The sequence below is a fragment of the Equus caballus genome, chromosome 1 (assembly GCF_041296265.1).
Source record: "Equus caballus isolate H_3958 breed thoroughbred chromosome 1, TB-T2T, whole genome shotgun sequence".
Lineage (NCBI taxonomy): Eukaryota > Metazoa > Chordata > Mammalia > Perissodactyla > Equidae > Equus > Equus caballus.
Window position 1 is genome coordinate 103,363,919 of NC_091684.1, and position 24,754 is coordinate 103,388,672.

The 24,754-nt window shown below is 52.8% G+C and overlaps 1 protein-coding gene across 5 annotated transcripts in view; it reads right to left on the reverse strand.

Moving 5' to 3' along the window:
* TM6SF1 (transmembrane 6 superfamily member 1) overlaps nucleotides 1-17,810 on the reverse strand; it is a 34,882-nt gene extending 17,072 nt beyond the window's left edge. For all 5 annotated transcript variants that reach the window (XM_070230205.1, XM_023649401.2, XM_070230209.1 and 2 more), the window contains exons 1-6: nucleotides 17,591-17,810; nucleotides 12,695-12,798; nucleotides 7,814-7,911; nucleotides 4,243-4,346; nucleotides 2,448-2,530; nucleotides 1,709-1,830 (exon numbers count right to left, since the gene is read on the reverse strand). In XM_070230205.1, the coding sequence (XP_070086306.1) occupies nucleotides 1,709-1,830; nucleotides 2,448-2,530; nucleotides 4,243-4,346; nucleotides 7,814-7,911; nucleotides 12,695-12,798; nucleotides 17,591-17,682 (603 nt within the window). In that variant the 5' untranslated portion in view covers nucleotides 17,683-17,810. The remainder of the gene's footprint in view (nucleotides 1-1,708; nucleotides 1,831-2,447; nucleotides 2,531-4,242; nucleotides 4,347-7,813; nucleotides 7,912-12,694; nucleotides 12,799-17,590) is intronic.
* Nucleotides 17,811-24,754: the final 6,944 nt, after the last annotated feature.

Genomic DNA, 24,754 nt, shown 5'->3' on the forward strand with positions numbered 1-24,754 from the left:
AATCGTTGCTATATTTTCCTGGATATATATAACTATATATATATAAAATCTACATTTATTTTTCACAAAGTTAGGACTTAATGTATAAACGATTCTGTATTTGTTCTTTTGACACTCAACATCTACCTATATTATAAGCAGTGTCCCACATTATTAAAAATTCTTCTAAAACAATATCCTATGGAAGCACCATATTTTAGCTATTCTCCCATTGTTGGACATTTAGGAATTTTCAGTGATACATTTAATATGATGATGAGCAACTTTGTACATAAATCTTTGACAGCATCTCTCTGATGGCTTTCTTAGGATAAGGCCCTAGAAGTGGGATTTCTAGGTTAAAGGGTTAAACTTGTCGAGGTTGCTATCACTGCCAGATTGCGCTGTCTGCAAAGCGGTTCTGAATTTATGTTCCTATCAGCCCTCTATGATAATGTCCATTTCTCCCTGGCCCTCACTGTGTTTTAACATTTAAAAAAAATAATAATAGGGGCCAGCCCGGTGGCACAGCAGCTAAGTTCATGCACTCCACTTCGGCGGCTCAGGGTCCGCCGGTTCAGATCCCGGGTGCGGACCTACGCACCACTTATCAAGCCCTGCTGTGGCAAGCCTCCCACAGATAAAGTAGAGGAAAATGGGCACGGATGTTAGCTCAGGGCCAGTCTTCCTCAGCAAAAAGAGGAGGATTGGCGGTAGATGTTAGCTCAGGGCTAATCTTCCTCAAAATAATAATAATAATAATAATAAACAGTTGTGTTGTGTGTGACTCATGACATGGACACTCTGCTGATACATAGTTGTGGACCCTTCAGAAGCAGTGCAGTGAGGACCAAGGCTATGGTGACTGTTCGCTTTTTTTTAATGACCACCTCATTCCTCAGAAGGATGTGAGGCAGTACCAGTTGTCCTTGTGCCAACCTGAATTTACATAGCAGGTGTCTCTGTTCACAAATGAAGTGTTTGTAAATTAAAATGTCTTTTAATGGATTCTATTGTAAATCTCTTTGTAAAATGAATAATCATCTTCTGATTATCTCTAGTAATTCATATTTTCACATAGCAGTTTTGCTTAAAGGATCTTGCTTAAGGATCTAATACCTATAAAAGGAGGAGAAACTCAGATGTCACCAGCTTGGAAACCAAGGCCTTAACTGAGTACCTGCCCAGCCGGTGTCGTTTCACCTTGACCCCCCTGGCTGTGAATGGAAGGGAGATGTCCCAGATGACGTCCTGTGGCCAGTCTCCATGTGCCTGGACTCCTGGTAACCAGACCCTAAGGCTCTGTGTGCTGCTTTGAACAGCAGCATCTCTCCAGCCTCCCCTTGGGGCAGCAAATGCATAAACATCTCTGAAAGAGGTGCCCAGTGCTCAAACTCCAGGCCATTAAGAGCCCTGGACAAACCACACACCAGCACAATAATGCAGAGTGTGACAGACAGAGCCAATGGGACCACTAGCACAGGGGAAGTTCCAAAAAGGACGGCCTGGCCAACCAAAGCAGATGTATTCAGACAGATCATCCGTCTGTACCACCCCATCTCAGCCCCGGTAACTACGGTGTGAACCAGGGCTGCAGAATCAACACAGGGACACTGGTTAACGCCCGAGATGCTCCAGTCCACGAAGGCACGGTTCAGTCCAGCAGCCAGTGGGTGTGAGCGAGCCCTGGGAGCTTGAGAACAGGTTACATTTAACTTAATAAAATCACCTTGGAGGGATAATTATAATTTTCTGATGGCTGATTATAGATTCTGAAACCAGCCCAGATGGGAAGACAAGTGTATGGTATGCTTAAGAAAAAAGCAGGGCAAATGCGTGTTCCGTACTTCCCTATTTAAAAGAGAGAGAGAAAGAGAAAGTCAAAAGTTTGCCAAAAGTAAATCAAAGCACAAGTAACATTTCGGATACCTCCCCATCTCAAGTCATCTAAAATTTTGCTATGAACCAGACAATACTTTTAATGAGACCGAAAAAAAGGTCAATTTAAAACTATTACATGTTTATTAACAGGCATGTCCTATCTACAGCATTTTAAAAGTGTATTTAATATAATATCCTGACTTCTTACATGCATTCTTAATTTTCAAGTGCATTTATCAAGTTCCCATAGTGTGTCAAGAGTTAAACATAATACAAAGAGTTGTAAGAAATATTTGCACATGGAATGTAGCCACAAACACAATACTTAACCCCCCTCTAGATCCTTCTAAAAGTCAGGAATCACTGATATTAGGCTGTCTAATTGTTCAAAGTACATGTCTGAAAACTGCTCGAAAGCATTTATTAAAAGGTGAGCTTAAGGAGGCGAAAAGGAATGATTCTGCAAAACAGCTTTTGGGTAAGCTTGGAATTTCTCGGTTCTATCACAACCAAAATAGCTCCTCTATTTAAAAACAATCCCCATCGTTTCAGAAAAGGAAAGTCCATTTTAAGATGAAGTTTCTTACCTACAATGTTTCCAGGCACAAAAACAACAATGCTCATGATGATAGACCCGACCCAATACAGGCCAATGGTTCTGTAACTTTCCCTGTAAGGAGAAAATCTCGGCTCAGCGCACTTGTCTTCAAACACCGTTAGCAAAAGATGGTGCACAACACTATCTTTACTCTAACTAGTAAAGCACATAAATTGAAACTTACTGAATCGAGAATAAGAAATCAAACACTGCTGACCAGACTTCATTTCCATATGTGACGCACCAGACCCTCTGCGTGTCCTCTGGAATATAGGATTATGCCTGCTACACTGATCTTTAAACTACAACGTGCTTGTCGCTGTCAGGAGTCCCACATTTCACTATTGTGTACGAAACTCAGGACGTGAAAGGAAAAAGAAGGTTCAAAGAAGAAAAGAAATCGGACCCATATTTTAAATCATTCTAAGTATGAGCAACAGGATGTTAAATGGACTTTCCGTGGCGTCACAGAACTTTGGCCAAAGCTCCAAAGATGAGGATAGTAAGCGACACATTCCTCATGTTCTGCAGGAGCCGCTGGACATGGACCCCTCATCTTCTAAAGAGGCGATGTTGACAAAAAGTTCTTTCCACTGATGACCCCGAGAACCCACCACTACAGGGGGCTATGGGAAATTCAAAAGGAGACTCTCTGAAGGGAAACCAGTGGAGAATACTGTGTGCTTCCTGCCCAGCCCCAGTGCAGCAGCTCCCAGGAGGCCCCTTCACAATGGCCGGGATGGTGGACCGGAGGACAGACAAGAGGCGTCTTCCTCAGCTGGATGCTAACAGAGCCACAGAAACTCTAGCCCCCTGGGCAGCCTCCAAGCAGGCCCACGCATTCCCAAAAATGACCTTGGGAACATGCGTGAAGAGGTAGGCTGGTGCCTAGAAAAGTCCAAAATGTAGCCAGAGCTGTCCTTGAGTTCGTGATGGGGGGTGGGGGTCGGGGGTCAGAGGGCAGGCAGTTGGTCCAGCTGAAGTTCAACCTCGTATGGGGCAAGAATGCATGACTTTCTCTAACGTGGAGCCAAGGGGAGGCCTAGAAGGCAGCTGGGCTTGAGCCGTCCTGAAAGGATGCTGCCTCCTGGGTCCCAGGGATCCCGGCAGAAAGAAGCTGTGGGTGGACCCCCAGGGCAGGGAAGTCACACAAATGCAGCCAGAGAGAGCACTGCTGCCTTCAGGGGTCGGGACAATGCAAAGGTTCCTATGGGAGAGCCTCTGATCCCACACATGTGCCCTGCAAGACAGACCTAGCATGTCATACTAGAGGGAACTGATCCCCAGGAAACAGCAACTGTCAGGTAAGACTCTGCCCCTCTTCCTTCAACTCCAGGTATGTACACACATGTTCCCAGGGCAGCCGGCTGCAGAGTGAGCTGAGGAGGAACAAAAGGATAGACCGGATCCCCCAGCCACACTGCAGGCCCCCAGGCCTCAGGGCTACGCGTGAGCTGGGGAAAAAGAGAGCTTGGAACTGAAATGAGATGGAAGTTCTGAATCAGGACGTGCTGAACATAATCAGCAAGTTAAGGGGTCCGCACATGCTGTCACTGTGGCAGGGGATAAGCCACAATGGGATGTGTGCAAAAGGCCGTGGTGCAAGGACAATAAAGCCATCTGACCTGTCTCCATCGAGCACGTATTCCTGTCCGGGTGCACCTGTCGGTGTATTTGCCTCTACCCGCGTTCGCCTTACACACCCGCTGATGGGCTGCTGAGGCGGCAGAAGCGCACACACGCACACACACACACACACACACACACGGGGCAAGCTGACTTACTCCCACGCGATGGCCGCCACCATCACCAGGTACATCAGATAGTGCGCAGAGCCGTCCCAGTAGCAGATCATGTGCCCATACGCGGTGTTCAGATACGGTTCACCCTGAGGAGAACGTGAAAAAGAAGACCGCTTGACAGACGACTCGGACGCTCCGACGCAGAACACCAGACGGTGCAAGTAAAATAAAACAGCGGAAATAACCTGTGTAGACTGCTAAAAGGAAACGAGTCTGAACGCTCTAAAATTAAACAACTGGTAGGAACGTGAAAATATAACTACCCTGGAGCTCCCAAAACCAGAGTCCGTCCCGCGGGAAGGAGTTAGAGGACGCCTGGCCGCTCGCTAATGCGCTGGGTCTACACAGTGTGTACAGGGGTGCAAAGCGGGCGGCGTCCTGGGCCCCCCGGCTGCACGGCAGACCCACTGAGGCCGAGTCAGTCTGCTACTAAAGCTGGTGGCTTTGGCCAGAGAAGACCCAGCTCCCAGAGACCCTGGCCGGCCCTCCTAATTCACGCTGACCCCGAGGGTCCCTGGGCCAAGTGGGAGGAAAGCAGTCCATCCCCCACGGCACAGGGGCGGGCGGGCACTGCACTCGGAGCCTCACACCCCACCCCTCCTTCACAACCTATGGCACAGACGCGACTGACTCTATCTTACAGATGAGGAAATCGAGGCTCCGAGAGGCTAGGAGACTTTCCTAAGGTCACACAGCTATTACACAGCTCTGCTGCTTCTCAAGAACAGCCAGACTTGTCCTGAGAAATCTTTAATTTTATGAACATGAGACTATCTGATGAACTACATTTCCCTTGTCCAGGTGGCTGCTAGAAATTACTGTCCAGGGGCCGGCCTGGTGGCGTAGTGGTCAAGTCCAGCATGCTCCACTTCAGTGGCCCAGGGTTCGGATCCTGGGCGCAGACCTACAGACTGCTCATCAGCCACCCTGGGGCGGCGTCCCGTATACAAAATAGAGGAAGATTGGCACAGATGTTAGATCAGAGCGAATCTTCCTCTGCTTGGGTTTTTAGTGTCACTCTGGCTCCGCCTCGTTTCCCTTTCTTCTTTCTCCCACTTCGTGCTCTCCTGCCTCGCGTCACAAGTCTTCTAAGATGCCTGAAGCCCTTTCCACATCAGGGAAATCGACCAGCCCATCAATCGACCAGCCCAGAGGGGCTCTCTGAAGCTCCGTGCTCCCCTGCTCCGACGTCTCTCCCCACAAATCAGATCAATGAAATCACAGAAGAGGAAGAAGCGACACGAAAGGCGTGCGTCCGCCCGTGCCTGGCCCACGTCTTTCCTCTGACACTTCTCTCTGGCTGTGACTGGATCACACCACGGGGTTAGTCATTCACACTACACACCTGGCTCTTGGAGCCTGTACTGGCCTCTCCTGGTGGCTTAGTGGCATCTTTAACCAGGTGGCCTGTCCGTGGGTCCTGCACACTCCCCAGCACTCCTTTACTCCTCAGCTTCTCCCCCCAGCCAAGCCCATCAGGCCTCTCAAAATTAACGGCCACACCGCTCAGCTGACCTGGGCCAAAGACTATGGGGTCTTTTTTATTCCTCATTCTTCTAAGCAGTCCATTGGCAACTCCTGTCAATTTTATCCCCATCACATCACCCCAGCAATCCTCCCTCTGCATCACGGCCTAGTCCAGGCCCTCAGTGCCCCCTGGACCATCCCCAGTCTCCCTCCGTCTCCCCTCTCCTTCCACGCCCCACGCTCCAGCTGCCCCGTGCAGACTCAGCAGGCCCTGCTCTTACCATGTCGCTCTTCTGCTCAGAAAGCGCCCACAGCTTCTTGCCGCCTGCAGGACCAGGCCCCACCGCCTCCATCTGGGAGCCGGTCCCCAGCGCCTGGCCCTGCAGACCTCCCCACGGTCACCCCCCAGGCCCCTTCTCCTGTCCTGTCTGCCTCCCAGCTCGCCACTCTCCCCAGCTCGGCGTCCCGGAAGCCCGCCCCTCTGCACACAGTAGCCCCTGCTCTCTGGGTCCCCTCCGCCTCTTGGCTGCCCCCACAGTCACTTCAGAGGCTCCTCTTCTTCTGCCGCGGTCTCCGAAGTTCTCCCCTCGGCCCTCTCCCCTCTCCCCCTTCTCCTGGGCAAGCTCCTCTCCTCTCAGACCTGCAGGTACCAACTTTACTCAGGCAGCCCCAAATCTCTCCGCCAGGACCCCTCCTCAGAGCTCGAGGCCTGCCAAGCTCTGCCAGGTGGGACATCTGCCAGGATGTCCCTGACCGCCCAAAACCCCACATGCCCCTCAATGAACACAGCAGCATCCTTGCAAACCTGCGCCCCAGTTGGCAGTGGGGAGACACAACGCTATTTCTCATCTCCAGTCCTTTGCCCAAGCTGTGCCCTCTCCTTGGGATGCCCTCCCCTCCCCAGTCTATCTGGAAGACATTTATCATCCCTGCCATTGCCATTCTAAAAAAATGCCACAGCAGTGGCACCCGCTCGATGGGGCCTCCCCTGACCGCTCCCGGTCTGTCCTTCCTCTGTGCATTCCACGCCTCGGGAGTCTCCGTCACCACGCCTGGGACACTGCCATCCCCCTGCCACCTTAGACCGCTCCCTGAGGGAGGAAGCAGGCCTTAGGACCCCCGAGTCTTCTTTGACAAATGCCCGTGGCACTGACGTCCCCCCTCGTCCCTTTCTGGTGTCATAGCACCAGCATTCCTCCAAAAGCAGGACGCACGACGTCACCTGGACCTTCCTCTTCCCGTCACCCCCACCTCACCCGGAGTCCAGCTCCTTCCAGCTGCTCAAATTCTCTGAAGTGCGTCCCTCCTCCCTCCTGCCCGTGCCCGGCCTCCATCCGGGCCATCGTCCTGCCCTGGCTGGCCCTGCAAAAGCCTCTGACCCCCTGGTGTCCCAGTTCATGGCCTTGACCTTTCCTTCAAGGCCATCCTTCCCGGGGCTGCCTGCATTGTTCCCTGACTCAAAATCTCCTCACATAGGGGATAAAACCCAAACTCCCTTAGCTTGCACACGAAGCTCCCCATGATTTGAAACACAGACGAAGACTACACTTTCAGCTCTGCTCCTTATTTCCTCTGTGACCTTTAGTAAGTTACTTAACCTCTCTGGGGCTGGATTCATCACACCATAAAATAAGAAAATCGGACGAACTTTCCGGGGCACCGGGTAGCTCTGTCATGCTGAGATGGGGGTGCGGTCATCACAATCAAATGGCTTCATTAACTGCCTCAGCGTTTGGTACTTTACACATGTAAGACTGACTTGAGCTTCAGATACAGTGATGTTTAATAATAACAGATACAAAATTCTTTTAAAGTACCTCATTTATATTAAACACAAGTAAAGGAGAAAGGAAGGGGGTCAGGGGTGAGGGAGGAGTTGTAAGACTGAACTTTGAGAATCGCCTCCTGCCTCTATCCCTAACCTCCCGCTTCACTTTGCATATGAAGAGACGGCCTGTGTCTCCGGCAGGGGAGGGAACACCAAGTATGGCACCTGTTCACCCTACGGGAAAGGATTTCATCTGAGCCACGCGGCCGGGGTGGCTGGCCCTCTGCGTGAGGCTCCCCATGGGTAAGCACCCCATACCTCTCTCAGGTAGTGTGTCACAAACCCGTCGATGATGCCGTCCTGCTCCAGTCCTATGATGAGGTTCACCACGCTGGTAAATCCAAACACCGCATACACTGGAGCAAAGAAAACAGCAGTTGAAACACCGCAGCTCGGGGACGAGGACGAAGAGCTCAGCATCGCAACAATAATTCATTGCTTTTAACAGTTCCCAGAAGATGCCGTGGACAGTCAACAGGGACCCACAGAATGCACGTCCTGCACACACAGCGGGACCTCTGCCTGTGTCACACATCACCCCGTCGCTGCCTCAGGGGTCTCACCGAGGGGACACCTGCCGGGGGGCACAGAATGCAAAACTCACCCGCTAACTCTGTCCCAGAGGATTCTGGCAGGCCGCCCCCTCCCATCCTCCACTCCCCTCCAAGTGGCTGCCCAGGGCCACACCCGCATGCCACCTGGATGGTGGGAACAAAACCAGGAACCAGTGGCCAAGGGAGCACAGAGGTGACCCCAGGTTTAGAATAAGGACTCAGAAAAGAGAATGCATCTCAGCCATTACCACGCAGGCCGACTCACAGTGTCTCCAACGTGTTTGGAGAAATGCTGGGGATCCTAAAGACAGACGGTGGCTGACGGGCAAGCGACAACGGCTTTAAGAAGAAAGGCCAGTGGTTTTAAAAAGAGGACAGGAGATGGTACAACTGGATATTAAAGAAGGAAAGCCATAGCATCTCAGAGAATCTTACTGAGGATGTGAGGACCTCTTAAATGGGCTTAAAACCACCGGCAAAAAATAGCTAAGGAATAATATCTTTTAAACAGTGAGTGGTCAAATTTAGTGCATGTTAGTTTATCAATAAAGCTGCATTTTCAAGTTGTAACAAATCAGTGTATTAAATTATGTGATGGTCTTGGACAGTAGACAAATCTGATGCTAAATATAAGAAAAGCTGTGAACAAGAGAAATGAGAGGAGAGTGGGGAAGGTGAATTCACCGAGAAGGGAAGCTGGCCTCGCCCAGAGCCTGCAGCCAGGACTCCAGTGTTTACATTTTCCCCAAAACAGTAGAAGGTCCAGGTGCCTGTTCCCTCGGACCGTCTCCCCATGCCCCCACGCACACCTTGGCCCAGATCTGATAGCGACCAGCCATCAGGAGATCAGCCATCACGTCTCCCAGGAAAGGGAGCGTTCAGCACACGATCATTCAGCATGATCACCCTACCAACAGTCGCTGACACCAACAGGAGTGTCAGATGCTGGGTCAGAGACAACAGAGACAGTCTCTGCCTTCCCATGGGCCGGAGTCCGGCCTAGGGTCTGACCTTGAGACTGCAGGCTGCTGAAGGCCGGGACAGAGATGAGGACAGAGGGCTGCGGGTGTCGGAGCCCAACGCTGAGGAGCTGGGAGTGCCGCTAAGCTAAGCGTGGGCTCCATGGAGCGGGGAGGAAGTGAGCAGCGGGAGACCAGTCTGGAGAGAAGGGCGGGCCGGATCAAAGGCAAAGGAGTGGGGGGAAAAGGACACGGGCCTTGAACACTGACTGGCTGTGAAGCCTGAGGCAAGTTACATCATCTCACTAAGCTTCAGAGTGTTTTATATGCAAATTGAGAGAAATCAGAATTCTTCCTTCCCTCCCTGCCTTTGCCAAATCCACAAATAGAGAATAGTCCCCACACCATTGACAATAGGCTCAGCCACATGACTCCCTGTGGCCAGTGGAATGTGGGTGGAAGTGACAGTGGCCAGCTCCAAGTCAAGGCCTTAAGTGGCCTCGCTCTTTTTCCGCTCCCCCTTCCTGTGCTCTGTATCTGCCACCAGAAGGGCACGCCCAGGGAGCTGCTGGTCCCAGAACAAGGAGACACATGGGAGAGCAGTGAATCCAACCCACAGCCTGAAGCAGAGTGGCCCAGCCACCTGCAGACTGTGAGCAAGAAAAGAAATGTTTATAGCCAAGATGTGGGAACAACCTAAGTGTCCATCACCAGATGAATGGATAAAGACGTTGTGGTATATATATATATATATTTTCAGCCATTAAAAAAGAAGGAAATTGGGGGCTGGCTGGAGGCTCAGTGGTTAAGTTCCCCCATTCCGCTTCAGTGGCCCGGGGTTTGCCAGTTCAGATCCCAGATGTGGACCTACACACCGCTTGTCAAGCCCTGCTATGGCAGGCTCCCACATAAAATAGAAGAGGATGGGCATGGATGTTAGCTCAGGGCCAGTCTTCCTCAGCAAAAAGAGGAGTATTGGCAGCAGATGTTAGCTCAGGGCTAATCTGCCTCAAAAAAAGAAGAAGAAGGAAATCCTGCCATTTGTGACAACATGGATGGATCTCAAGGTCAGTATGCTAAGGGAAATCATTCAGACAAAGAAAGACGAATACCATATGATCTCATTTATATGGAAGCTAAAAGAGCTGAACTCATTGTAACAGTAGATGGGTGGTTGCCAGGGCCTGGGGGGTGGGGGAAATGGGGAGATGTTGGTCAAAGGGTAGAAACCTCCAGTTATAAGATGAATAAGTTCTGGGATCTAACACACAGCATGGCGACTCCAGGAACAATACTGTGTCGTATACTCACCCACAGGGGCATCTACACTCGGACATCTTTGGTGATTGTGACACCCCGGACCCGAGCACATGTGGTTTGGACCCACACACCGCGCAGCAGAAGGCAATGTTAGCCACCGCTGCGTTTTCCTTTTTCTCTTTCTTTTAAACTTTTTTTACTTTGAAAACCCTATGATGAGACAGTGCAAAATGAAACATGAGACAGTGCTGGAAGATGAGACCCTCCCCCAGGTCAGAAGGCACTCAGTTATGGGGGAGGAGCAGAGAACCTGTACAAATAGCACTGCGGCCAATGACACAGCTAAAGCCGGAGGGACGTCCAGTGGCTGAAGTGCACAAAAGTGAAAGGAAAGTGCGTGTGCCAATGCTGTACCACACACACACAATTGGAACATGGAATGTGAGGAGCACACAAGGTGTGAGACACGGGGACATTCTATCTCCCTCTCTGTCTAATCTGTATCCAGAACATCTCCCACGAAAGACTGGCCGAGACTCAGAGGAAGCACTGAAAGTGATGGAAGAAATATCAACAATCTAAGATAGGCAGAGGCCACCGTGTTACCGGCAGAAAGCGGCAATGACTTGAAATGACTTTCTAGGAAAGTGACAGAAGGAAGTGGCAAAGCCAGACTGCATTTGAGCATCGAGAAGATAAAATCGTGACCACAGCAGAACTACACAACTTTCACATGGACAGTGAAGACACGGAAATTGTTAGAGATTTTGCTTGCCTTGGTTCAGTCGCCAGTTCAAATGGAGACCGCAGCCAAGAAGTCGAGAAAGGACTGAGACTCGGAGGGGCAGCAATGAAAGAATTAGGAAAGACGATCAGGTGTAAGGAAGGGTCATTAGAGACTAAGGCCAAGATGACCCACAGCCTCGTGTTCCCAGTGACTAGGCACAGGTCCGAAAGCTGGACAGTGAAGAGGCTGATGGGAAAAAATGGACTCGTCTGAAATACGGCGTTGGGGTAGCGCTCTCTGGATACGAACAAGTGGGCAAATGAAGAGAAAATTAAGCTCGAACTATCGAAGGAGGCAAAGAGGATAAAACCAAGGCTGTCCTACTGCGTGCGCATCACCAGAAGGCAGGATTCCTCGGAAAAGACAATAATGCTGGGAAAAGCAGAGGCAGCAGGAAGAGAGGAAGACCAAATCTGAGATGGATTGACCCCAAAAGGAGGCCCCAGGCACGAGTCTGCAGAGGTGAGCAGGGCTGCTGAGGACGGGACCCTGTGGTCATCGCTCATCCACGGGGTCGCCAGGAGTCGGAGCTGACTTGACCGCAGGTGACAAACAACTGCACACTTCAAAGTTGCTAAGAGGGCAAATCTTAAATGTTCTCAGCACACGCACAAAAAAAAAATGGTAATTATGTGAGGCGAAGGGCCTTAAGTGAATAACGGCACTGCGGTAATCGCTTCACAACGTAGACGTGTATCAAACCATCACAGTGTACACTTTAAACTCACACGATGGGTATGTCAATTATATCTCAATAAAGCCAGAAAAAGAACAGAAAAGAAACGTTGGTTGCCTAGGACACTGGGACCAGGGGCTTTGATGTGTCCCACGACTGAGCAGGGGCTAAAGGAATAAGAGGCCCAGAGTCCCCGCTCGGAGGCAGCTCTGCGTGAGGAGGCCCAGCACAGAGCGCCCAGGCCTCGGGCACAGCCTCTCTCTAACCACGTCACCCTGACTGTGTTTCTTAGCATCTCTGAGCCAGCGTCTTCATCTGTAATTTGTTGTAAGAATTAAATAAAATAAAACTGGTAGCGTGCTCAGGGCCGTACCGAGTACACAGCACATGCTCCATCACTGGTGCTTTGCTTCCTTTAAAGTACGTGTGTATTTGCCAGGCACTGTTCTAAGCCCTTTACAAATAGGATCTTATTTAATGCCGGCACCAACCCTCCGTGGTAAGTATTACTATTTTCCGCGTTACACAAATGCGCAGACTGAGGCACCGTACGGCTAAGTTCCATGCCAGGTGGAGGGGGCCGCGCGCAGCGGGCTGCAGGCAGGAAGCCCAGGAAGGAGGTGGGACGAGAGTTGAGGTCACTGGTCAGAGCATGCGTGGCGCAGGGGACGGAGGGGTGTCCTGCCTGGGCCTGCCTGTGACTTTCCGCCAAGATGCCCGCTGGGAGAGAGTGGAGCCACAGCCGGGGGAGGTGTTGGCCTGGAGGCAGGGCCACGCCGTCCTGGAATACTCCAGCCACTCTCCCTGCGGGCTCGAGCACCCACAGCTGGCGGAAGGCAGGGGGGCGGCCACGTGCTGTGCCGGGAAGCGGACACGAGCAGGCCCCCTGCCGTGCAGACCTACCATAGAACAGCGGGTCCCGGGGAGGTTTTCTCTTGACGAGGACACGAGCCAGCAGGGCTACCAGGAGCAGGATGAGGGCAGCAACCCCCACCATCGTCCAGGAACTGCAATGACCAGAACAGGGAGGCAGTCACTTATCCAAATAAACGCCTCGGTGCCAGTTTCCTGGCTGTTGCCAGCATTCACCCGCCCGCCTCTGCCCGCGGCTCCAGCCCGCGGAGTTCATGACGTTGACCTGCAGCACTGCGGGCCACTCCTGGGAATTTCAGGGACCAGGTCACCAGGGCCTCACTGTTGTGACTGTGCACAGACGGTGTGTCCGAGCGCCCTCTGCCCAACCCTAGCCTGGCCCTAACATGGCCGCTGCCTGTGGTCCTCCGGCCCCTGGTCCCTGCTGGCTGACAGGCCTAACCACTGATCTGCGACCTCTCTCAGGGCCAACTGGAAACCCACAGGCTGATCCCCAGGGAACAAGTACACACAACTTCCATGGGGACAAGGAAGAAGGGTCACGTGTATAATCAAAGGGGCCAGAGGGTGAGGCTGTCCAAGGAGGGGAAGAGTGTGGTCCATACCTGAGGCCAGCATGAAGCCAGCCCCTCACCAACAGCATCCAATCCCAAACCCGGGAAACCGAGGCCCGGCTCCATGGGGCACAGCCCAGATCTTCTCCTGGGAGAGGGCGTGGCACCAAGGAGACCAGGGGCCAAGGCCCCTCCCCAGGGGGGCAGCACCAGGGCCTGAAGCCTGGAGGAGTTAGGAGTCAAGAGACCCGGATTCTAGCATCCAGATTCTACTCTGCCACTGCCCACCTGTGAGCCCTAGAAAAGTCATGTCATTTTAGTCTCCTGTTTATTAAATAAAAAGCACATCAAAGAAAAAATAGATTACACACCCCTATGTGCCCGGCACCATGGATGAACAAGAGAGGTACCTGTGCTCATGGGGGACCTATCTCAGGGAGTTCTGAGCTCTCTCACCCAGTGGGTCCCCTCAAGTCCTACAGAGACACTCTCCCGCTCACACTTCCAGCACCAATGGGGCTTCCAGCGCTCGACAAAGCAGCGCCTGGCGCTCTCCGAGGGACCACACCAGAGTCCTCAGCAGCCCTTGAGAGCGGCTGCCAGCACCTCTCCTCACCAGCACCCTGCTCGCAACCACAGCTGACACGAGGACTCTCCCATAACCTTCGCCATATGCCCCTGGGACTTCTGGAAACACCCTCCTCAGTCACAGGTTCCAGGGCCCACCAACACCTACCCATAGCTGAGGGACAAACCCAGGCTGGCCACACACCTGCAGCTGCAGTGGGTGCCAGGCACAGTCAGAAATCTCCCCCCAGTGTCAGAGGGGTCAGTCGGGAAGTGATCCATCCAACCTGCATGCAGACAGGCCCCAAGGAAACTGGCCACAGGTGCAGGAAAGCAGTATGCCCAGCAGCTGGCCCCAGGCCCCGCAGAGAGTCACGAAGTGGGCTCTGGGCATCAGCAGCACCCAGATTTCCAAATGCCACCCTAGACCTACAGAATGAGAATACTTCAAGGACGGGGCATGGAAATATGCAACTCCTTTCAAGATAGCTGGATAAGTATGATGCAGAAAGTCTGCCTGAGGACCTCTGCTAAGGTGTATAAGAATTGATACATGGGGGAAGGAGGGAAGGAGGGAGAGAGGAAGCAAGGAGAAAAAAATGAGGATGGATGGTAGATGGATGGTGGATGGTGAATGAATGGATGGATGATGCATGGATGGATGGATGGATGGATGGATGGATGGATGGATAGCTGCATAGATGTATGATGGACGGTAGATGGTGAAAGAATGGGTGGATACTGGCTGGCTGGATGGATGGATGGATGGAAGACACAGTTCTATGATAAGAATGAGGATGACAGTGTCAGTGTCCAGGTAACAACTGAAATAGGAGGTTTCTAGTGGTGCACATCAATGGATGCTCCAGGCTCCTCCTGTAGAGAGGAGCCAAAGGAGGAAAGGATAGTAGAGAAAGCTGACGTGCATCAGGGACAGGATGCTGGGCTGGAGCATCCTCCAGGACGATGAAGGTGAAGAGGGAAGAGATTAGGTGTGCTGGCTAAGCTGACAGGCATTTTAGTCACAAACAGCCTGTGGTAGGTGGTGGCCAGGAGACACCCCCATCCCTGCTCCTACCAAGGCCTGGGGCTCACAGCCAGCAGGATCACACAGATGGTGATCTTCTGGAGCAGGAGAGAGCAGCGCAAACTGGCTCACGGCGTCCTCTCACGCTCTCCACGTCTAGTGGGGGAGCGAAGAATGAAGAGAAACTGGGGCAGCGGATCGTCTCTGTCTCCTGGCGACAGCCAGATGCAGGACCTGCTCAGAACAGGGAGAAAGGGACGCGGCAGGGACTTCTAGGTGGGGGGCGATGGGTAAGTGCTGCTAGTCTTGGGCTGGGGGCGTGGGTGTTGTTCCTGATGCCCTTCCATGAACAGACGCCTGCTGAGAGGGGACGTGTGTGTGTGTGTGTGTGTGTGTGTGTGTGTGTGAGAGAGAGAGAGAGAGAGAGAGAGAGAGAAGGAGAGAGAGAGAGGGAGATCCCAACCCTTTCCTGACGCCTCAACCTCACTGGCTTTTTCTGTTTTTCAGGTTTTCATACAAGGTCTAGTAGGAAGGAAGCCTCCACTAATTCAACTAATTCCAGCGGCTTCAAACCTAACAGAAGGCCTGCCACGCACCAGGCCCCGTGCTGGGCAGGACGGTACCGAGGTGAGCTGCGGCCTGGGAGGCAAGTTCTGACCACAGGACAGCAACGCTCACGGGAAAGGCGCAAGCCAAGGGGGCTGAGAGGAGGGAGCGACCACACTCCCAGGGTTGGGAGGGTTGGAAAGGGAAGACGCGGCATTTTACTCCGGGGCCATAACGTCCAGGTGTGGCTGCAACAGTCAGCTACAGGGAGGAAGGCATCCAGCCAGAGGGGACAGCGGGAGCAACAGCAAGGAGGCGGGAAAGTTACTCAGTGAGCGAGGGGCACAGGACACTCCCGTGTGCTGCAGCACTAGTACGGTGGACGCGGGGCGCTGGGGCAGGGGAACCCCAGGGGAGGCTTTGTCATGGTCCTGGCCAGAGAGGGCCTGGCCAGGGGAAACCAGGAGGAGAGAAGTGATGCTAGCCTAGCCAGGGGACTTATGGGGAACAGGACAGTGGCAGGGGGAGCAGAGAAAGAAGAGCGAGGAGTCAGAGGCCCCTGGGATTTTATGTGCAGGAGGATGGGAGGAAGGGTTGGAACCAATTATTCAAAACTCTATAGGGCTTAGCAATCTGCTCAATATGCACGGCCAGACATAATCCAGCGTGTCCTCCGTAAGTGCCATCACCATTATATGGGTGGCTGAGGCCAAAACCTCAGAGTCACCCTCGAATCCTCACCCCGCCATGCAACCCCTCTGCCAGCCACACTGCTCCCTCTCCAGAATCTCCCCACCCCCGCCCAGCCACATCCCTCTCCCGCCAGTACTTCCTGCCCCACTGCTACCTGGAAAGCTCTGTCCCCAGATCTTCCTGTGGTCACCTCCTGCAGCTCAAGTGTCACCTCCTCCAAGAAGCCTTCCCTGACCACCAGTCCCCTTCCCAGTCACTCTCATGTCGACTCTCCGGCCCTTTCTGGCTTGTTCATGGCTACGGCTGCGGCACTTGGAGCAGTGCCAAGCACACAGTAGGGACTCCATAATACTTGCTGAGCTGTCCCTAGTGCCATTTTAGGAGTGTGGGTCCCCCAGGCACTATATCCACAGACCTGTCACATTCATTGCCCAGAGCTGCTTCTTCTGGTAGTTGTGCCCCAAGACTGGGTCAGACCGAGGGCAGACCCTGCCTATGCCCAGGGAGCGCTCAGTATGGAGGGGGGCGTCTGGACGAGGCATGCAGCAAGTGGTGGCCCCAGGGCAGCGGAGAGGAGGAAGCCCCCGCCCTGCAGGCAGACGTTTCCCCCGCAGCCCGAGGTCTGGGGGGTTTGCAGCGTACACACTGATGCAACTTCCTTAGTACCAACTGCTGTGGGAAACATAAGAGGTTACTTCCTCCCCCCACAGGCGGCAAGGAACACCCGCAGGCACTGAGCCTGGCACCTCTCCACTGCCGGGGCGGCGGCCACGGCCCGGTGCGGGGCTGTCTAGCCAGGGATCCCTCACTGAGGACAGGCAGGTCTTCCAACCAAACCCATATGGGCCTCCATCAGCCCCACCCATTTCCTTAGCGCTGAACTGCGCTGCCTCGCCTCCGGTTCCCCATCCCACACTGAGCCCCTCCGGAGTGTCTTTGGATCCTGGCAATAGGATGCAAATAGAGGCCATTAGACAGACCAGAAAACTGAGGCCAGGCCACACCGTTAGTGCCAAAGCCGGGCCTACAACCCAGGTCTTTGCCTGTTGGCTCAGCGCTATTTCTGCTAGTCATTCACAACAGTTTCTAAAATTAATAAGAAACGATAAGCGTGTGAGTGTCCATACATGGAAACGTTCCTGCGAAATGCGAAACGAACAAGGCACGACCCGAGATAACATGGCCACACTCTTGGCTGTGGGTGTCTGTACCGCCCCCGACCCTGCCCCTGCGCTCCTCAAGGGCAGGGGCATCGCCTTATTGACCTCTGTAACCCGGGACACCTGGCACGGTGCGGGCGCCCGGCACTTGGCCCCGGAATTGCGCCGCATGTCAAGGATGCCAGGCTGAGCGAGGCCTCTGGCCCCTGCGACCTCCGGGCGCCTCCCGCGCTGGCCGGGCCCGGGGCGCCCCCGGAGCCGGCGAACCGCTGCCCCGCAGCCGCTGCTCGAGCCCCATCGGAAAAGTTGTGGGGCTCCCGCCGCCCCTCCCACCGCTGCCGCCGCCCCGAGCCGCCGCCCCCGCCGCGCGCCCACTCACTCGTGCTGGGCCGCCAGGTGGTCGAAGACGTAGGTGACCGGGATGGCCGAGAGGGACAGCACGAACACCCCGGTGGCCGCAGAGGCACTCATCGCCGCCGCCGCGCCGCCTGCCCTTCACCGCATCCCGGCGGGCGCCCCGCCCAGCTTCCGGCAGCGCCCGCGCCCCTTGCCGCCGGCCCTGGAGGCGCCCCCGCCGCGCCCCGCTTCCCTGTGCAGCGCCCCCCAGCCGCCCGCCCTGGAGGCGCCCCTGCCGCGCCCCGCTTCCCTCTGCAGCGCCCCCCGGCCGCCCGCCCTGCAGGCGCCCCTGCCGCGCCCCGCTTCCCTCTGCAGCGCCCCCAGCCTGCCGGCCCTGGAGGCGCTCCCACCGCGCCGCCCTCTGCAGCGCCCCCCGGCCGCCGGCCTTGCAGGCGCCCCGCCGCCCTCTGCAGCGCCCCCCGACCGCCCTTTGCAGCGCCCCCCAGCCGCCGGCCCGCAGCCGCCCGGGGGCGCAGTCCCGGAGGCGCCCGTGCCGCCGTCCCGCCCAGGGCGCCAGGGCTCTGCCGCGAGCGCGGGGCGGCGCCGAGGGGCGGCCGGGACAGGTGCCCCGCGGCGCGCGCTCTGCGGGAAGGCAGCGGCCGGGGAGGCGGGCGCGGGGCCACAGCGGGGAGCCTGCCATCGACGACATGGAGAGGCCCTGGGCTGAGCTGCGGGCCGGCGGAGGGTGGAGCCAGACCCGGGTGTCAGAGCGGGAAGGGCCCGCGGGATCATCCACGTGGGGAACCCTCGGCCCAGGGACGCAAAGGGACAGATGATCCCGAAACCTTGGCACCCCTCCAGCGGGCAGCAAGCACACCGAGTCTGAATCCCGGTTTCAACCCTGGCTGCGCGCTCACCAGCTGTTGACCTTGGTCAATTTACTTAAACTCTGTGTCTCTTCCCTTCTCTATCGTATGCGGATAAACCGCATCACTGTGATCACCGTGAGGTGCTCTCCCTGCACTGCTCAGTACGCTGCTGTCGCCTGCAATTCCCTTTTGCAACTGACCCGGAGAAATGCCATGACTTAGGAGACTCCAGAGCCATCCGTTTCTATACCCGGTAGGGTTCCTGGAGGCCAGGTTACCACCAGTAGCCTCCACAATACCCTGCAGGGTGCACAGACTGGAAGACAAGAGCCCTGCCCTCAGAATCGCGTCAGACACGTGCCCTCTGGTCACCGAGTAGTAGGATATGATTACAGAATATAGGAATAATGCGTGCCAAGTATTGTCCTGCCTGCTTGACGGTGTGTGGGGGGGAGTGGCCTCAGAAAGCCCCCTGGGAGTGAGCCAGGATCAGTCTCCTGCATGGGAAAGGGAAGGGATGGGAGTTTCAGACAGAGAACAGCTCAGGCAACCAGGGGAGGTCGCACAGGACCAGGGTCCTTACAACAGCCAGTGAGCTGAACAGGTGGTGCGGCTGGTTCTAGACACGAGGAAAATGAGTCGCAGAAGGCTCTGAGCCGCTGCAGGGCCACCCAGCTGCTCCCAAGCCGGCTCTTCTGATCCCCTATCTGGTGTTTCTTGGAGACTTCTCCAACTCAGAACATAGTGATAAAGCCTTGGCCCACACTGTGACATATCCAAAGTTTCCCCAAGGGATGTCCTCAGCTGTAACCGGGACGTCACCCTCTTCCACATCTAATAAACTTCAGCACTCTCCTTAAACTCCTTCTTCCTCCCAACAACAAATGCCTCCCCTGAGACCCTTCTCTCCTCCCAACCAATCTCCACCAGTCTTCCGGGCCAGCCCAACCGCTCCACCACCACCCAGACCTCACTGAGTCAGTCTGCCTTCTCTCTGTACCTTGAACCCCTCTAGATACGTGCTCGTGCATGTTCCAGTTGAGAAATGTGCTCCTTGGGGGGCCGGCCCCATGGGCGAGTGGTTAAGTTTGCGCGCTCCACTTCGGCAGCCCAGGGTTTCGCCAGTTCTAGTCCTGGGCACGGACATGGCACCACACGTAGGCCATGCTGGGGCGGCATACCACATGTCACAACTAGAAGGACCCACAACTAAAAATACACAACTATGTACTGGGGGGCTTTGGGGAGAAAAAGGAAAAATAAAATCTTTAAAAGAAAAAAGAAAAGTGAAAAGACACAGGTGAAATTAATTTTAATAATATATTTTATTTAACCCAATATGTCCAAAAGATTATTGTTTCAAGTCATCACTGTCAAAGATATTAATTAGATAGTTTACGTTCTTTTTTTTATATCTTTAGCCTTTGAAATTTTGTGTGTATTTTATACTCGCAGTATATCTCATTTCAGACTAGTCACATTTCAGGTGCTCAATAGTCACATGTGGCCAGTGGCATCTGTACTAGACCTCACAGCTCTGGACTTACTCCTCCTATCATATTGACCTGGCTTCAGATGTGCTCTCTGCTACTGTCAGAATGGGTGTGGTAGTTAAATCACTAATAAACTTATTCAGACATCTTCAGAGACTCCACCATGTTTCCAGCATTGTTGTAGGAGATGGGCACACAAAGATGAATTACAAACACATTTTGCCCAAGATGATCACAGTTTGGTGTAAGAAAAAGACATGTAAACAAGTCCCATACAAGCTGATAAAAGATGTATGTACAAAATGCTATAGGAACCACCAGTTCGGTTCGGAGGAGTCAAGAAAAGCTTCAGAGAGGAGGTGAGGCTTAGACCAGCCTTGAAGAACCAGTAGAAGCTGGCCGAGCAGGCAAGGAATAGGTGGGGCTTTCCAGGCCACAGAGACAGCACATGTTAAAGGCAGAAATGTGTGAGAGAGCATGTCACTTGATGAACTTCAAGTCATTTGCTCTGGTTGAAAATACTGGGGCATCGTGCAAGAGGAGGGGTGGGAGGACGTGAAGATGGAGAGGTGATCAAGGGCTCAGTCTCAGAGAACCTCAAGCACAAAGCGCCTTTAAGGTTTCTGAGCTGACTCGGCCAGAGCAGCATCTTTAAAGCTCTGCCTGGTAGCTGGTGCGGACCACGGTTTAGAAAGAGGAGAGGTAGCAGGCAGGAAGAGCAATCAGGAGGCCACAACACTTGTCCCAGTGAGAGACGATGAGGCCCTGAACCAAAGCCGTGGCAATGAGAGGGACAAAGAGGGGGCAAATGTGGAAGATCTGGATAAAAATTGTGAGAGGAGAAAGCAGGGAGAAGGACAAGATGAGTTTGGTTTTGGACGTGATGAGTTTCCAGTACCCATGGGGCTCCCGGGAGGAGCTGTCCCATAGGCAATTGGGGAAACTAGTCTGTGGCACCAAGAGAGGCACAGGCTACAGATACAGACTTTGGGGTCATCAGCCTAGAGATGTGGCTTAAAATCAAGGAAATTAATTCAATGTCCCAGGAAGAGGGCGGAGTCGAAGAGAATGATAACTGTGGCCACCTGAGGGGTTGACGAGCAGCCCAAGGGCATCTGAACTCAATGGCAGAAGCATCCAACATCCTAGCCCTGAGAGCTACTCCCTCCAAGTCTGCAAGGGACCCAAGGGTCATGGCAAAGCTTTGGGGTGCTGTGACATATATTGGAGATTATATGATTTTGTTGACAACAATTTCAACGCTGAAAATATAAGCGGTCAGAATGCTTGTAGTCGAGAAGATGTTTGACAGGAACCCTCCCCAGGTTTCTGAGGAGGGCACAAACCGGTGGATCTAATCTCGTTCTGCAACACTGCGGTCCTCTGTAGATTATAAAGTCAGTCCATGGACACTGTCTGCTGTAGTCTTCACAACAGCTCTCTGAAGAATACAGAGCCATCTATGGATGAAGAAACGGGCTCAAAGAGAGGAGACGACTTGCCCAAGTTCAAGGGCTAAGAGAGAAGGTGAACTCGAGGTCAGGTTTTCCAACTTTGTCACAATAGCCATGACACCGTAGCCGACCATCGGCAAAGCCCCGTGTTGGGCACCTTAGAAATGGTGGGTGGATTTGGCCAACACTACAGATTTGGCCAGTTGACTCATTGCTCAGGAGGCTGAGGTCTGGTGTTCTGCTCCATGCAGATCAGTAACTATTAGGTTCCCATTCTCTTGAAAAAGAGTTAGATAGGACTTCAAACAAAAAGCATTCAAACAATAAAGTTGTGGCCATTTGGTTTTTATTTTTTTCAGGAGCCTCAATCTTGCAAGCTGTGAAGGCTACTATAGTAGCTGTGACATTTGACTCCAAGCTTCCTAGAAGCGAAAATAGACACATGGAAGTCTGCACACTGCCCTGCCCCTGATAAGAAAGATACAGACTTTTTGTCGTGTGGATTCAAAATAATTGACTAATCAGGAACCAAATCGAAGGGCCCTCCCCAGGCCTGTTTCTGCCACGAAGGAGAAGTGAAAGCAGACCCGCGGGGAACCTGGTCACGCGGGAAGTAGGAACTGAGAGAGAATGTCGCTGGGCAGGGCCTGAGGGTGGCACAGTCCTGCTTTTCCAGGAGAGGAAAGTAGAAGTCAGCCTGCAGTTCCCTCTCAAGCCCCCAGCCCAGTGCTCCACTCTCTTCATGTGCATCAGTGTCCCACGTTTTTATCCTTCTGATAAAAGTGGTGTTCGTGTTCTCAGGAAGGGCTGCTCACTCTAGGTGGAAGTGCGAGGGGCAGACAAACAGATGGATCCTTGGGGTGTACAGGGACAGAACGATGGCCTGAGAGTGAGCAGGGCAAGGGTGGTGGGCCTGAGTGGGGAGGCCACTAAGATCCTGTCTGGAAAAGGGGCCAGAGAGTGACCAGTCCACCCAGAGAAATGCTAAGCTACTCTAAACACGGAGTGACATGAAATACTAGATTTTTCTTCAGTCACCATGAATGCCCTGATAAGGGCTGTGATATTAACACGGGTATTTTGGGGTGATGATGGCTGTTTGTCCAACACCTAACATGGGGCCAAGCTTAGAGCAGATGCTCAATAAATGTACACCGAGGAGAAAAAAGGAGAGAGGAAGAAGGGAAGGTGGGTTTGGGGAAAAAAAAAAAAGGAAGGAAAGAGAAAGAGTAAGAGGGAAGGAAGGAAGTCTGCAGGAAAGTGACAAGAAAATAAAATGAAGGAAGAGGTAAAATTAATCTGTTAACATGTTTGTCAAAAGGTCTTGTGCGGCCGCTAGATGAGGTCTGCACCATGGCCCTGGGTTTCCTAGCAACCAAAGCAAGGAGGGAAACATACTGTTAGCACATGCACGGTGTCCATAAGATAAAAACGGATCCCTTGCTCAGAACTCTCACTTGGCTCCTCTTAAAGGGAACGCTGTCTTGTATAGTGTGACCTCAGCAACTTTCCTGCAGTAAATATAGCATCTGATTCTGAACAGTTGTCTCTCAGGACATTCTCAGTGCAGGTGGTTGGCGTATTGCCAAGAGCCACTCAGTCCCCTCAAGGAGCCAAGAGAATTTCACACAGATCAGCAACTCTTGAAAGTTTGGCTTAGTTCAGTGATACATTTTACAATATCTGGGAGCAGGGGTGGAAAATACCTTCCTAGCAAGCACCTCACTTCCAGTCCAAGCCCGGGGCGGACATCACCAGTGACTACTGAACTCCCTCCCACGGAGATTAGACATCACCCCAAAGACCTTCCCAAGGGGCACACGGATAGGATTGTCCTTGACTGCCAACTTGGACCCATCCGCCAGCTCCCATCAAAGGGTTTTTGTGAATATCCTTTGGGCAACGCCCAGTGAATGTTATTTCATATAATAACAGCGTTACACAAACGAGGCAATAGGGAGTTTGAGATCATAGTGACTGGCAAGAGAAGAAATATTCTCTGTTGATAAGTAGGGACAGACACTATAGCATAACAGGAAGACAAATGGAGGGTAGTTTGACACTCTGGATGTACAGGCTGAGCACTAGGACAAGGAGTAGATCCAGACTCAAAGTTGTTGCATTTCAAACGGCTCCTGAGCTATAACAAAAAGACCCCACGTGTTAGGATTTGAGTTAGACGGAACTGATTTTTCGCTAGTTCACCCTTTCACCAAAAGTGAATGTCACCCTTAAAGGACCTAGGTCTCTGCAGGGATGTTGGTTTCAATGTTTTGCATCCAGTGAACTCAAAGCCGGTCTCCTACCCGGTGTAGACATAAGAAACAAGTTTCCAGGTTATTGAAATGACAGCCTTCCTGGAGTGGCACCACATCGCTCATGGACTCCAGGCCCCAGAGTGCAGTTTTCTTAGCCCCTGGGATTTCACTCCCCTTCTTGCAGGCTTGGCTGAGGGCTCAAGTGATTCTGTCGTATTTTATCCAGCATTTTTAGCTGTTTTTTAGTGGAAGAGTTTTCAGATTAGCTAGTCCCGGAAGCTTAGGATTTAACTTGAAAAAATTAAACTATCAAGTTGTGGGGGGAGGCATTTTCAGAAATGCAAGGTCTCAAAAAAATCTACCTCCTTGGGCCTTTTCTCAGAAAGCTACTGGAGAATGTGTTCCACCAAAACAAGGGAGTGCACAAGGCAGAGGAAGACATGGGATGCAGGAAACAGGAACCTGTTTCCAGGAATGGAGCTGAGGGATCCCCTGGGATGATGGGGTGATGGCTGTGCAGCCGCAGGCCTGGAGAACAGGCAGTCCAGCTTAGGGCAGGAGGAAGCTACTCCAGGAGAATTGTCCCTAGGAAAGATGAACGTGTTAGGTTATCTAGTGTGTTTGAAGGTATTAAGAGATGAAAAACTTTTTCACCAGAGAGTTCGGGACTAAAGTAGGGAGAGGAAATAGAAAACGAAGGAAACAGCCTCATCTCCCATAGTAGGAACTCAGTAGATAACATCCAAACCAAAAAAATCAAGAAATATCAGTGTAAACATGTTATTTAGAAATATGGGGGCAACAGCAGGCATTGGAAAGTGTTGCTTTGGGGGCCAGAAATCAGGAAAAGTAGGGCAAGGGACTCCTGTTTTTATTGCTAGCCTGGGAAATCTGCGTTTGTCATTTTCATTAAATACATGTATAACTTTGGTAAAAATAAATAAGTGAATAAAATGAGCATGCGTAATACAGCAACACTCATTTCACTTTTGAGGTTGGCAGCAAGATTCAAGGCAGGCGTCTCTGCACAAGTATTCAAGAGATGATGAGTCAATTTTCCAAAGGCAGCTCTCAATCCCGAGATACTCAAATTACTGTCTTTGAAGCACTTGTCGACTGTTCATCCTCGTCAC